Raw genomic sequence first — 15,612 nt, 5'->3', positions numbered from 1 at the left:
ATTATATGTGCGTAATAAGCAATATTGCAGGAATTACTGTCAATTCGTTAAACTCTACGTGCACATCATATTCTAACAACTGCAACGCCACGTGGTGGTCTTCTAGCCCATTTAAAATTTAGTATCCCACCTGGCCGTGTGATGGCGCCGTCCATTATAGAATTGGTCATTGGCCTGCGTACCTGGACCTTGTGAGCATGCGCAACAAACTTTTAACAACCGAAAACAAACATGCAGTTGAGAAACTTGCATATGCGACTTGTGCCGTTTGGTGTGCGGGGTAGCTTAAATGGCAAACGGCCGTGAAACGATCGAATAAGTGAAATTATTAATTGTTTCTGCAATATTTCGTACTGATAAAAAGTAAGCCGAAATTTGCCGATGCATTTGCATTAGTGATCAGCGCGATGTAAAACGAATCAAGTAGGCATCCACAGGTGTCTTGATAAAACTTTCAGACACCTTTTGCAACGTGCGTGTGGTGTATTTCGTTATTAAAAATGGATTTTTTCGAAGGATGTGTTTGCAATTTATTTCGTGTGGTGCATAGGTCATATTTTTGAAAGAACGTTTGAAAAGTTATATTGGAAAATGGTGCGGCGTGAAAGGGGGACACTTTGTAATGCAGAATGCAATCGACGATGGTTACAAGGGCATCTACCTTTGCGAGGATTAATAGTTTTGTTGGCAATCTGTTCACTGAAAACAACTATTGCAGGTAAGTCTTGTTGTACCTTTTTCCTTTGTACATTATTCTAGAGTTCCCAAATGTGATTCAACATATTTTAATAATGTTTGTGTTGAAAATGTACGGGATTTATATCTATCATGCCCTGTTAACGTAAGTATTAACTATTAAGCATTAACTTGAATGGGTATGCCGCCTGAATTGGAGGTAGGTATTAATTAGCTCTCCAAATGTTTTCTTAAATATCGAAACACACTGTTATCATTAATTTTTATTTTTCAATTTCATTACATCAACGAGAGGGTATTTGATTACTTTGAATATTTTTAGGCTTGTTGAAAAGTTTCGATTCTTGGGGTTGAAGATAGTAGTAGGTAGGGGAGTAGATAGGTAGGGTGTTTCAAAAAACAAAAAGAAAGGAAAAAAGTTTATATAAAATTAGGTCCTGGAATGTAATAGTAACAATTTTGGTAAATTACATGATTTTTATATTTGTGCTCGAAAGCGAGGTAAGATACGAAAACAGTGGAGCACATAACTCCCGCAACGGCACTGAACTTCACAATTTTTATTTGGTTAAAGCAGAATTAACCTTTTATCATCATAAATGAACAAAATCCTGCAAAAAAGTTTTTTGGATGACGAATCTCAAACCAATAATTATTGTAGGAATTCGATTCATCTGAGTTGTGGAGAACTAACAAAATTTGTTTTTCCAAATTTGGTATATGACCACGTAAGTTCCAGAAATATTTTCGCAATGACAACGTTAGAATTTAAAATCGAGTATCAAATGGAACATTCTTATAGTTTCAACCATTTTTTTGGTGAATAAAAAGTAATTAATTAAACAATGCACAGCAAATTTACATAGTTTACTAAATAATTTTGTTAATAGATTTTATGCAAGGGTAAGTCACGCGTGAAATCTGATGGTGTACCACAGCATCTTTGTTCTCTGTGAAATCAGTAAATTTTTTCCTTTTGAATGCTTTCTATTAGTTAAACCATATTTAAATAATAAAAAAATAATGTAAAAGAAATCCTATTTTGGCCATTAGGTGGAAACAACAAGAGTGCTAGCGAAGCATAAGTGAAAGATAAATAAAGCTTATTGGTGATATTATATATGAAAAAATAATGTTACTAGTTTTCTGTTAATAGGGAGGCTAAGTTTTTGTTCGGTTATTATTTGTTAGTAAAAGTCGGCAAAAAGCTTATTTTGTAATTATTAATGTAAATCGTCAAAATGAAATAAAATATTCGGGATAGAAGTAAATTTCGGAAAACATTATTTTTGAAGTGTCGTGCGCCCCTTGATAAGTGTGTGGTCTATGCCGGGTTCGACCTAGCAGAGGAATACAGGTTTATTTAAAAGAATTTATTTGTGCTTATGATTTCCGTAGACTCGATTTCTTGGAACACAGAACACCATTTTCCGCTGTAAATATCGAACAACTGTTCTGAGAAGATTAAACCTAGAATATTGTAATGCACCCAACACTCTTCATATATTCGTAATATTTATAACTAAATAGAATAGAAAGGAATAGAAATGTCTTTTGTGTTTTGAACTCGGCGAAGTGCAGCCACTATCTGGTTGTTTAACCGAGCATGTAAATTATACAGTACATTTCCATCACAATTAGTAAAAGGAAAAATGCAAGCTATGATTCTAATAAATAAATATATATTATATTCTAATAAACAAATATGTATTATATATTATTAATACTTGCACTATACTTCGTTTTATTTAACTAAGATCGGGAAGGAAACCAAATTTATATAAATATTTTCCCGAATTTTGACATATAGCCCAAATACTTTCGCGTATTTCCCTACATTTCCGCATATTTCTTTGCATTACCGAAATACTTTCCTCTTATTTCCCCGTATTTCCCTGTATTTCGCACGTATTTCTTTGTATTACCCAAATATTTCCCTCTATTACCCCGTATTTCACAATATTTCCTAGATATTTCCCGTATTTCTTTTTATGCAATATTTTAGATCTTAGGTTTTTAAATAAATTTTATGCGATTTGTAAAATATAGATGTACTGAGTACACCGAGTGAAAATTAAAAATACCATAACTAACCAAAACCATAAACGAAATAACGTAACAATAATAGATGATATATATATCTAATTTATTAATAAAAAATATTACTCGTATAAAAATACAGAAAATAAACCAAATTACGGCCGTTGTTTTCCTCAATTTAACCGAGATTTTCTTTTGGATGAAGATTTCGAAGTGGTGTATATCTTCTTTTTTTATATCACAACTTGAGAATCAAACCTTGAATCTATAGGGTAGGATTTTAATTTAAATGTCACTTTAAGACGTCAGCATCCTTCTTCTTTTTTCTTTACTTCGGACGTTTCCAGTACACACAAATTTTAGTCACCGATGTTATTTTGTGATTGTCAGTTCTGATAGTTTCCTCACGTACTGTTTTGCAGAAAATAGAAACTAATGGTGGTAGAAAAAGTATACTAATCATAAATATTTTCAGTCATTTTTACTATTCAGGAAAACCGTAATTAAGTACATTACACAAATCAAAAAATTCTTGTTTTTTAGTGAAACAACTTTTTGAGCAAAAATTGTTCTCCTCCTCTCAGAAGGACAGTTGCAAATCGACATTTTTCAACAAGACATTTCTTTTTAATTAGTTCTCATCTATGCGTAACGTTATTTTATTTGAAACTGTCATATTTTTGACATTTCTGTCATGGTTCAAAAAAGCTTATTAAACAGTAAGATAGGTAACCCTTTTTGATCGATCTGAAGCAGATTTGATAAAGCTGTAAAATTTGAAAAACAAATTTTCAAATGTCAATATTTTTAGAAGAACAATTCTCCAATTGAGCTGTCACCGTGCTGCTCTTTTCATAAAAGAGAAATCTTATAATTTGAAATTTTAGTTCGATTTTAAAATAAGAATATTGGTGCCAATTTGACATGGATCCGGTAAACCGAAACTTATTTTATTTAAAGTCGTGGACAATTTATTATTTATGAAAGAGATAATTGTTTAACTTGGATTTGAATTGCAAATTTTATTTTCTGTATCTCAAAATTATGAGAAAAAGCAATCAATAAGAGCCGTTTTAGGCCTTGGTATATTATGTTGGTTATTGTAACGGGTGTCTCAATAATGAGTTTTAGGAGTAACACGCTCAAGTAATTTGTGCAAAAAACGAGCTAAATACAATTTTTACTTCGTGTGGAAGCGCCTTAAGTCGAACCTGCTTTCAGAGAGAGCAAAATTGATATTATTAACTCTATTGTAACGTATTGAATTTCTTTTCGTTAACGATATCCAACGAGTTGAAATTAAATGTAAGATTAAATGCTTGGTCCCCGCAACCGTCTTCGCTATTCCGTCGTCTTACTCATAAATTAAACGCTTAATATCACATAATTGCGAGAGGAAATCGGCTCAGTTTAATTAATTTGTTAGCAGAGAAATTGCGCGAGTTATTCGGCAAATGATATAATTGGCCGGTGGGATTATTGGGGCAATGGCGTTTATATTGACTTTCCCGTTTCTACACGTCTGAAGTTTCCTTCTTCGTCGGGTGGTTACGGGACAAACTATAAGCAAATCTTACACGTTGACGTAACTGAAAATGTCTAAGAAAATTAAGGAAGTAATGTTTTCGAAAACAGTTTGGATTTCCCCGAAGGGTTTGCCGGCATCTCGAATGTAAACTGTCCGGTCAAAAGCTTCTTTCCTGTCTTTTCACCTCCTTCTGGAAGTCGAAACTTGGCCATGATGAAGTCTAGAAAGAAAAAGCATTAGATTTTTACGGGGGATTCTCGCTGATTATTTTTCTCAGAAAATGTAATTTTAAAATGAATGTCCTCGATATTTTTTTATGTTCATGTATCGGAGGTGCCTCAATTATCGGCAAGGCACCTATACCGGGGGAAACAAGAAAGTGGAAACATAAATATAGGCTGAATTTTCAATTTTTTGACAATATGTAGTCAATCAGATCATTCTATGTAGAATAGAATGATTTTTCTCATTTTTTTTTGTTTTTTTAAATTCTTGTTTACGTTTTGAAAATTGTGTCTATTAGGCTGTGACCATCATAAATACTATTCATCGGGTTACCTGACCATGGGAAAAATTGTAAAGGAAACTTTTCTTTACTTGTCTAACTTAGTTTTTTCAAATAGCACCCTAGTGGGAACAAAAACTTTTTAAAACCGGTACTTTTGCAACATTTTCACACCAAAATTTTCAAAATCCGTTAGAAAAAATAAGCGTACGGGAGGGAAAAAACCAGGTAACTAAATAAATTTTTATAAAAACAAAACCCTATTGAGGTGGCTTTGCTTCTATTAATTGTCAAGTTGCTAAGATTAAAAAAAAGTAAATTCAAGGGAGGGTTTCTTCTGAGATTCAAGGATTAGAATTTTTTTTATTATGGTAATTTTATTATGGTAAAAAGTTAATATGCTTCTGGAATACAGTCAAAAACTTACATAACGAAGTATACGTACGTCATAAGCTGCAAGCTCTTTTTCCCGGAAACTCAGAAGAACAAGAGATGGAAACATTTTTTCTCTTTTCAAATCTGTCACTTTTTGGGATAATTCAACGCAATATTTTGAAAATCTGTTAGAAAATAAAACCTCAACAATGTCTTTAGAATCGATTTGAAAGTGGTATGTCAACTTGTGTTACTGTAAGACAAGTTTTACATCGACACAAAACATCACATTCATTTATTTTGGAACTGGAGTTTTGAATTTATTTGAATTAAGTGAGTGCGATAGGTATTAGATAATAATTAATTTATTTTAAGACGAAACTTACATAGAATATGTATACGTACGAATTAAGTGAGTGCGATAGATATTAGTTAATAACTAATTTATTTTAAAATGAAATTTACATAGAATATGTATACGTATGTATAGAAATTGTATACGACACTCCCTGGTTCTAGAAATTACATTCGCCCTAACCCTTTCTAACATTTATTATTGTTTTCCATGATAATCGATAACACGGCAAAATCGATAATCAGATAAAAATTTACAAACCGTCAGAATTTTCAATCATGCCGACTTGATGATGAATAGATGAAGAAGCAAAGCCACCTCCACCTAAGTAATGCCTATTTTGTTTTTATGAAGATTTACTTACTTATCTGGTTTTTTCCTTCCTTTTTTGACGAATTTTTTTTTGTTAAAATGTACCAAAAAAAGTACCGATGTTAAAAAGTTTTTGTTCCCACTAGGGTGCTATTTGAAACAACTAGGTTATCCTAAAAAATTAATAGTTCATTACATTACATGCTATTTGAACTTAGACAAGTAAAGAAAAGTTTCATTTACAATTTTTCCCGGTAAATAGTATTTATGAAAAAAAAAAAAAGAACAGAAGAAAACCGTCCTATCTTAGGTAGAATGATCTCCTCCGCTCAAACGGGAAGTGCAACCATTGATTACATATGTTCAAAAAATTGGATATTCAGCTTATATTAACCCTTCCAAATTTCAAAACGTTATCTCAAGCCGTTTAAAAGTTATAGAGTGTTCCGAGTTTCTTGTGTCACCCGGTATATGTACAAGATATGTAACTTACTTTCTAGTAAAATCCCAATATAATTATTGAATATTGAATATAATTATTTTTTTCGATTTTTGAGTTAATTTTAGGAGCATCTAACGCCTTTAAATCAATAATGTATGACGTAGCAGTTCTTAAAAGTTTGATTTAAAAATTCAACGTCACTACTAAAAGAACCGAAATTGATTGTAGTTTTCAAAATCGGAGATCGCCTACTAGTATTTTTATGGTTTAATAATAAAAAAATATATTAAATTTCTCCTGTACTTACTCGGTCCAGTACTTATTGGTCACTAATTGCTTATTATACCACCTTTATAAGTAATTTCCTTCATTGGTCTACGATTCATTATATTGGCCGCATTGACGCTATATTCTGAGGTTTGAACATCGCACTGGCGCCACAGTTCACTACCGGGAGTGATAATATCAGGAAATGTCATAAAGTAAAGCTAATTGCCAATGACTTGCGGGAGTGATAATCGAAGGGCAATTATCAAGTTTTTATGGTGCTATAGAACTTTAAAAGCGCAGTACAAATGCACGTGTTTTGTGAGGCAACTAAATTGGGACACATATTTGGTCTGTTGAGTAGTGTGGTGTCATGTATTGTGATGCTACATAGATCACATACAGCTATTTTAAGGGGAGAAACGAGTAGCGGTTCTGAGTGGTTGCGTCACTATATAAGCCTTTTAATTAATTCTGCTGTCTAGGCGGTCCAAACTTCTTATCTTGAACTATGTGTGGCCGCCATACCTTTTCGGGAAAAGAGAGATATAGGAATTTCACTCACATAAATACTAGAAATAATACATGATGCCATGATCGTTATAATTAACAATTTATTCAAAATGAGGATAAAAATTCCATCGTTCAACTTTGCTCTATGCAATGCTTGGCCATAAAATACATATAATTTCAAGCAGGTAATGCTTTTTGGAGAAAGGGAGAATGCGATGCAGAAACGACATGAAGTTCATTAACGATATCTTCCTTAAATTTTTAGAAAAAGTTTTGTAATCCAGAGATAATAAGTTACCTAGTGGTGCATTGAAATTATGGTGACAGAGTGCGAAAAAATAACTAATTTCACTAATTTTTGCCAAAAACATGCATCACTTTAGTCTATGCAGGAGCGATGACGCGTTTTTCAAAACACAACTTTACAATGGCTTAATACGGGATTTGGTTAGTATCTTTAGATATTAAAGTACCTTTAGATCTAATATTTCTGTGAGTGAAATTCCTGAACTGTGTTTTAATTAGTTTAGGTTAGTAGCTGTTATACATCTTACAGAAAACACAATTCAGTAATTTCACTTAGAGAAATACTAGATCCAAAGATAATTCTCCCACACAAAACTATTACAGGGTGTTTTCTAATTGAATGTCAATAACTAAGAGAGATTTTTGGGTGCATTTTAAAAAGAAAACTTCATATGCATTAAACGTCTTAACTTTTGAGATACAGGTTGTTTTAAAAAAAATATATTTTTTTAATATCAGATATTTTAATGACATTTGGCATACATTCACCATGTATCAAGAGGCATTATTTAGTGTACTACTTTTTTTTTAAATACACCAGTGGCGGGCGTACGGAATTTCACTTGTCTATTTTAGCAGACATTGATGGTACGCCACTGATTTCTCTTAAAAAAAATATTCTTATAATCCCCAAATTAAATTAAATTAGTTTTTATTTTTAAGTGAAACCCGTGCGACGGACTAAAAAAATATTAAAAGATCAAATCTGTTCATATATGAATGCAAATATCAAGTGAAATTCCGTACGCCCGCCACTGGTGTATTTGAAAAAAAAGTAGGTGACTTATTATCTCTGGATTACAAAACTATTTCTAAAAATTTAAGGAAGATATCGTTAATGAACTTCATGTCGTTTCTGCATCGTTTTCTCCCTGTCTCCAAAAAGCATTTTACCTGCTTGAAATTGTATGCATTTTATGCATTGCATTGCATAGAGCAAAGTTGAACCATGGAATTTTTATCCTCATTTTGAATAAATTGTTACTTGTGGACAATAGCGACGAAAGCATTGGACCTGCTGATGGAAGCCTACTGTTGATATCCGCTTTTAGTTTAACACACCGGAAACGTTCCAGTCAACCAGAACACCAATATAATTTAAATTTAATTTAACTTAGTATTAACTTGTGATGGACTCAAAATGTGTAGTTGGTTAAATCCCTTCATCCTTTTGAGTATTCTACCCGCGATTCTACCATAACGAGTGTAGTAAATTTACTTTTCTCCATACATCTTATCAGGTCATCCATGATAAAGGCTTTAATGCAACTGCAATATTTTCGGAAACCCGATTGTTTTATAAGAACATCTGAATCTCTTCTTTAAACGCTCTTATTCATTTTTTGACAATTCTTTTGAGTACTTTTGAAATCGTGCTACTAAGTAGTCGTTACTGGCTTTTGATTTACGAACCAAAACTTTTGGTCAGTCGCGTATCGTCTCGTCTTGCCCCGTTACAGAATTAAATGCTTAATGCTTCCCAAAACGTCGTATCGTCTTAAAAATTTACCTTTCATCATTCATTCGCGACTAAAATTTCAATCTAACTTGGATGTTGTGCCGCCCTTTGTGGGACAAAAAATCGACTCCAACTGGGAGTCCGATAAATTGGAACGAAATTAAAACGTTTTCCTGTTTTTATGTCTCTGTTAATTCCGTTTTCATGGAGATTTTCGGTAAATCTAAAAGCCATTCTCGGTATTGGAATGTTTTTCGTTTAAAGTTCCGTGTTTATATAATTTTTGGGCGATTTTCATTTTACAGAGAGTATTCGCTAAACCTTTTTGCGAACTTTTTTGCCGTATTTTTACAGGAACGAGTAAATGGAGATAGTTGTGAAAACGATTTATTTGCTATTTATTATTTCAAAAGGAGAGACTGCAAGTTATTCATAACTAGAGCTGCGATTTGCCTAGCGACACTGACTTTAAATTATAACGTAAAGGGAATATCCTCTCGCATGGTAACGTAAAAATCACTATTGAAAATAACAATATATTTTTCTAGAAAGGGGCAGATAAGAGCTAGAAATGGATACCAGGTTGTCATTGTTATTTTTAGAGTTCTCTTATAAGCAAACGAACAGTCAATGGAAATGCAGTGGAGAATATGTATTTGTCTCTATTGATATCATCGTCGTTACTGAATATATATATATATATATATATATATATATATATATATATATATATATATATATATATATATATATATATATATATATATATATATATATATATATATATATATATATATATGTATATATATATATATATATATATATATATATATATATATATATTCGTTTAATACCTGGACTATGTTATGCAATAATGTCGTTTTAATGTTAAGTCTGTGCATGAAGACGCAAAATAATTGTGCTTATTTCAAGCGATCCCTTCTGGAAATGCTTTATAAAGACAAACAATGGAGTTTGTAATTCTGCTTGCTGTAATTTCTTATTATTATGGGTCTCCTTTATGGTTCTATATTTGATTGGTTTGTGATGTTCAGTGCCTTATATTGTGCAACAAGTGCCACTTTAGTTACAAGCACATTTGGACTGAAGAAGTTTATTTAACGTGTTGCATGCACTTTTTCTACGATCCTTATTTTTTGTGTACATTTTTTAAAAACAATTAGAATACATTCATTGAGTGCGTATTGCTATTAGATAATATTGTGGTCTTACTATGATAAAAAATGCTCCCCAGGTAGCTCGTCATATTTTCGTTGAGATGGGAATGATCTTCCGCACATGCCTCTACACTTAACCCACTAACCTGCACTTTATCCTATTTTTTTTTTCACAGCTGCTTCATACGTTCCTGTTGTATCAGCATATGCATCTTTAGTAGCTATATGACCATCAGAATTGACGAACTTCAAAATATCACGGCTAAAATTTTTGAAATATACCGGAAACGTCCTAAGGGACGCGGACGCGGAATAGTGGGTAACATGGATGACGTCTTAAAGTGACATTTTCCGCACGCTTAATTAATGCATAGTTGTATGTAAACGAGGGAATTATCGGTATAGATGTAGAGATTTGACCCGATTGAATTGCATCGGACGATCTAAATCTTTCTTTGTCCATTTCCATGCATGATTCGAGGTATTAGTTTAGTAAATTATTTTGGGCAGATTTAATTGGAGCGTTGTAAATTAGGTGAGCTGATTTACTGAGCTGATTTTCGTAAAGCAAAGAACGAAGCAGCGCTAAGGAGTGAGAAATAACTAGAACATATGGAATGTCTCCTGGAGCAAATCGCAATTTCAAATGATACACCGGATTTTCATGCTAGCATTGTATTTCACAGACCTGCTGAGGCACCAGATTTCAGGCTACTTATTTTCATCACTGATAATTTACCTTCAGTGGATATGGTTGGTGACATCTTACATATAAAACACCGAAAGTTTTTTTTTTGCTGAGGTGGTAAGATAGAAGATATGTTTATAGAAAATTTTGCCACTAGTTTTAAACCAATATGATATTGTCACCGGCTTAAAGTTTTCTAGTTTTTAAAATTCGAATGGTATATCAAATAAAATGTAAATTATTCAAGAAAAAAAAACAAAAAGGATTTTTTTGAAACTAGTGCAAATCTCAATACTGATTAAAGTATATACAGATCAGGAAACCATTCCTATGGAGACATCAGTAGGATGGGTGCAAGATGGAAGAGCTAAAAATATTTTCAAGATTAAGGCTAAAATGACATCTGAACATAATGTTAACAAAAATCGACGGCTTTTATTTTGAAATACATAGATTAAATACAAGCACACCTTATATGAGAGAAAAATTAAAATGAATAATATAATTGTCGGCCTATAACCTGAGAATAACAGTATACCATGTCGCCGTATCGATCGAAAAGTAGCGGTATGACGTCACGATCATTCTCCCAACTTGAATTATTTATTGAATCTTAAGTATTGGGTTTTGAATTTCGATTTGATATGCGTTATTTCTTTACATGAGCAAATGTATTAAAGAAATAAAAACAAAGTTTCAAGTTCCATATTATTCCATATTATTAGAATGAAATTTAGCGTTGATAATTAGCAAAAGTTTGCGTAAACTAAGATTCTGCAACAAACTTGAGTTTACGTGCGAAACCCCCAGAAAGGCAGGTACAGGCGAAGGTAAAGGGGAGTTAACGAGATATACGGAGACAACAAAATCGAACACAAACACACCGAAAATGCGATTTCGGCCACGTTTCGTCCCCCCGTGTCATATATTTTAGGATTCGTTTTACGCGACCGTTTCTTTACCGCATAAACGAATTTTTAGGGCCGTAATATGATTTTTCAATCCCGCGGGCGCGAACAACCTCTTGGCCTTTGTGCCAAAAACGTCGTTTTTACGACTGGATTGAACGCCTTCTCGCTAAATACGTTCGGTGCACTAATCTGTTCTGCTGATAACTGCTGTTTATTTATCTCGAAGGCGAAGGCGTTAACATCGATGATTTAAGGTAATCGTATTTTCATATTATTATCACGTGGGCTTATTGAAATACAAATATTCAGGATATCTCACAGTTCGAGGAACATTGGGAGTTTTGGGAAAAACAGGTCGTATCAATTTGCTGAAAATTTTTTTTTTGGGTGTTTGGAAATTAGTGGGCAAAATGTTTTTTGTGGCTTGATTTTTGGACTTTTTTCTTATAAAATCTGAATTAAACATACTGGTTATGTCATTTTATTTTTATTAAAATGTCCTGCTGTAATAATAACAAACCTATTATTTCAAAGCCTTATTTTCAACGTATTGAAATCCATTTTCCTCAAAAACGGTCTATTCTAGCAGCATCAATCAAGTGTACCTATTTCTAGTTTTAAAGTAACACTGTAATAAGGCTCTGATCCTTAAGGGAACGAATTCTTTGAAAAAAAAAGTTTGTCATGTAGGTGCACATTCGCTTTATGTTTGATATCGAGGGTGTAGATAAAAGTTCTTTTTTCTCAATTTTATTTAAACTGCTTTAAGCCCCATTTTCACGTTGCAATTTTCGGTTTTCAACAAAGAAACTACTACAAAAATTATGAAGGCTGGTACAAAGTACTATAAACAATTAAACACTAACTATCCGTCATCTAATAAAAAAAACAACGCAATCTAAGGCTTGTGTGGCGATTGCAAGAAGTTGCAAATGTACTTGTCTCCATCATTATTTTCAAATTATAAACATTTAATGAAATAACAACATTTTAATGTATAATGAAAAATAATTTTAGTCTTATATTTCAAATGTTCAGTAAACAATTTTTCTATGAAAAATGAATGCAACTTCATTTGTCATTTGCATTACTTTATCATTTCAAATGGAATTATTTTCATAGTATTGTCCGACAATGGCATTGAAATTTGTATCACCGCTTTGGAATTCACGTAGATACCAGTTGGAAGAGCCATGTGAGGTCATCATGTCGAAAATAGCACTTATTCTGATTCACGCCATCACATTTAGATGTAAAACCTCAGAGACTAATAATATAAACTAAAAGTAAAAAAAATTATATTACAGAAAATGACATGATTTTTCAGTCCGACGGCGACCCTGACGGTAAGTAGATACTTCAATTACTCGTATGTGGTATTACGAACCGACGCCTCTTTTTCCGCCCTTTTCACAACACAAGAATGGCTAAACCCTTGGGCTATCGCTGAAGGATGTGCGGTTGAGTGGCTTCGATATTCGAATGGTTTTCGACCGGATGCAAAGCGGTAACTGTCGCTTTAAGTTGCAGGAGCTGAAGAAATCTTTGAACATTAACGATGCTATGGGAATATAAAAAAAACATTGTGTGAAATTTTTTAGTACAGTCTGGACAATTTTTGAAGGTTTTACAGTGTAGCTCCCTTATTGATAATTGTATGTGTGGTTGCGGGATCGACTTTTTTATGAAATGAAAGGTGGCACAAAAAAAAAGTCATTTTGGATTTTTCGATACATAGTAATTTGGGAAATTTTGCATTTTGGACATCCTTTGTTTGGCTTATGCGTTATGGAAGAGGTGAAAACTGGTCGGGTTAGGATTTTTTACATAGTTTTACAAGAAGTTAGTTTTCTTCTGATACTCACAAATTTTGATATACATGGTGTTTCAAACCAAATGCGAAAAACTTAAGGGGGTGATTCCTTGTTTAAAATAAATGGTAGTTTATTATATAAATGTTGGATCAAAAGGGTTTTTATTTTTTATCTTAAAAGTGAATATATATATATATATATATATATATATATATATATATATATATATATATATATATATATATATATATATATATATATATATATATATATATATATATATATATATATATATATATATATTTAAGTGAGTGGCGTATAGAAAAACACTGTACATTTATTATTGTTTTATCTGAGTATATCTGCCGTGTGAATAATGCGAATGTTGCTATTGTTATCATATATTGCGGCAGCAATTACTCTTGTGATATTACGTAACAATTAATTTTGAGATTCTCCAAAGTCCGCGGATGACCGGTTCGCATGGTAACAAAGCAGTTGCCTATAAATATGCATACCATTAATATCCTCACTTTATATGTACGTACCTATGCGCGCCTGTGTTATAACGTAAAATTGAGTTTGAACCGTTTTAGCCCCAACTTTGCATTCCTTTAAATAAACGCGCACAGTCTGATCATGAACTCGGGTGTTGCCTTTACAGGGCGTTGCGAAACACATAACGGATTTATTTCGAAGGCGATCTCCTACCGGTGTGCTCGGGTCTATCGAACTGCAAAAGGCGGTAATATTATTAGCTTTTTACTCGAAATGTATAGTATAGCGTTATCCGTCTAATATCAGAAATTCTGGTACAAGCAATTCGGTATTCAAAAATACTTAAGCGTTCCGTTACGTCGCCTTCTCTTTTATGTTAATTTGTACCTGCATTTCTTGTTCCATTAGAAGTCGGCGGCAGTGACGCCATTTCTCGATTCGCGAAATAATAATCATCTTTTTCGTCTTGTTGCGTTCTTCAGGGACAAATAAACAAGTTTGAGACCTCCGCCGCTCCGCATGTTTTAAATTTTTTAAGAAAAATTATTTCTTCATTTAACCTGATGGCTATGTCATTGCCATATTGTTAGCTTTGAGAAAAATTTAAACACGGGCGAGGTTGTGGATAAATAAAAAAAATACTTACAGTCAAAAAATTGGGTAGACGGCTATTTTGCTCTGTTTCTGTTTCCTCGGATGAACTCCTGTTAAGCATCAATTCTAAAGCATGTCGTAGCCGCATCACCACTTTTAAAATTTTGTCTGAAATGTGTTTCTAATTAGTTACCGTTGACATTTAGTAAATAATATTAGATTGAAATATGAAACACTAATAAAACCTGCTTCGCAGTCCGCTTGTAAAAGTTTAAGTCAGTAAGTTAGCTTGGTTCCTTTCTCACCGCCGTCAAGCATTTATCCAAACTGAATCTACGTTTCATTTGGAAATTTGATCATTTTCCTTCTCTGACGACAAGAAAAAAATTTTTGTCAATCAATTATAACACCTTTTTTGTTTCGTGCATCGCATTGAATACGACCTTTTATTTTGCTAACCAGGCTGTAATTTTTGATGTTTTTCAAACTAGGGCTGTAGTTTTTCTATTAGTATAGGACCATTTTAGATTTCATATCCGAAAATATCTTAGATACAATCCATAACGCTCGAGCGTACGCAAAATCATCTTATTTGAGAAAAGCGGACATGGTGGCACCTTTGATAGGAAACATCCATTTCCCAAGCAACTAGGAACAAACTGATGTACATACAGCCGCCCCGTACACAATTTTTTATGCTTTCTGCTTTTAATCTTAAATCGCGGAAATCGTCTCTAGAAGATTTTGATAGGCTCGTAAATTTCACTATGACACTATTTTGGAATGTTCCTGCTGCAATCTCAAATAGGCAAATTGGTAATATTTTTTTGGGGTACCTTATCGAACTTATCGAAAACAGAAGAAATATTTCTTGACTCGTTTTGCTGGAGTTGCATTTCTATTTTTTTTTGTTTGTTTTTTGGGATGCGATGTAAAAAGTCATTCTTATATGATAATTTTTTACAACAATGGCTTGGTATTTGACTTCGTACTAAAAGCATTTTTAAGAAATCAATCAAGCCTCCATTTTAAATACCTATACCTATATACATATATTTTTAGTTTTTCAAAAACATATGAATTCAAATCGGGGTCTTTCCAAGTACCTTTTGCAGCTACGAAAATAATGAA

At 32.7% G+C, this 15,612-nt stretch overlaps 1 protein-coding gene and 1 long non-coding RNA gene across 9 annotated transcripts in view; one reads left to right on the top strand and one right to left on the bottom strand.

Annotated features, from left to right (window-relative positions):
- Positions 1-232: 232 nt before the first annotated feature.
- Positions 233-15,612, top strand: part of LOC132704176 (protein sidekick) — a 176,754-nt gene continuing 161,374 nt past the window's right edge. For all 7 annotated transcript variants that reach the window (XM_060674038.1, XM_060674037.1, XM_060674036.1 and 4 more), the window contains exon 1: positions 233-718. In XM_060674038.1, coding sequence (XP_060530021.1) covers positions 592-718 — 127 coding nt within the window. In that variant the 5' untranslated portion in view covers positions 233-591. The remainder of the gene's footprint in view (positions 719-15,612) is intronic.
- LOC132704033 (uncharacterized) lies at positions 12,898-14,659 on the bottom strand. Of its 2 annotated transcripts, none has more exons than XR_009619211.1 (3): positions 14,534-14,659; positions 13,938-14,122; positions 12,898-13,108 (listed from the first exon to the last, which is right to left on the bottom strand). It is a non-coding gene; the product is annotated as an uncharacterized LOC132704033 (long non-coding RNA). The 2 variants fall into 2 exon arrangements; XR_009619212.1 differs by lacking the exon at positions 14,534-14,659 and adding an exon at positions 14,275-14,413.

Source organism: Cylas formicarius, unplaced genomic scaffold, assembly GCF_029955315.1.
Source record: "Cylas formicarius isolate icCylForm1 unplaced genomic scaffold, icCylForm1.1 PGA_scaffold_6__28_contigs__length_40554024, whole genome shotgun sequence".
NCBI lineage: Eukaryota > Metazoa > Arthropoda > Insecta > Coleoptera > Brentidae > Cylas > Cylas formicarius.
This window is presented reverse-complemented; position numbering and strand designations above follow the sequence as displayed.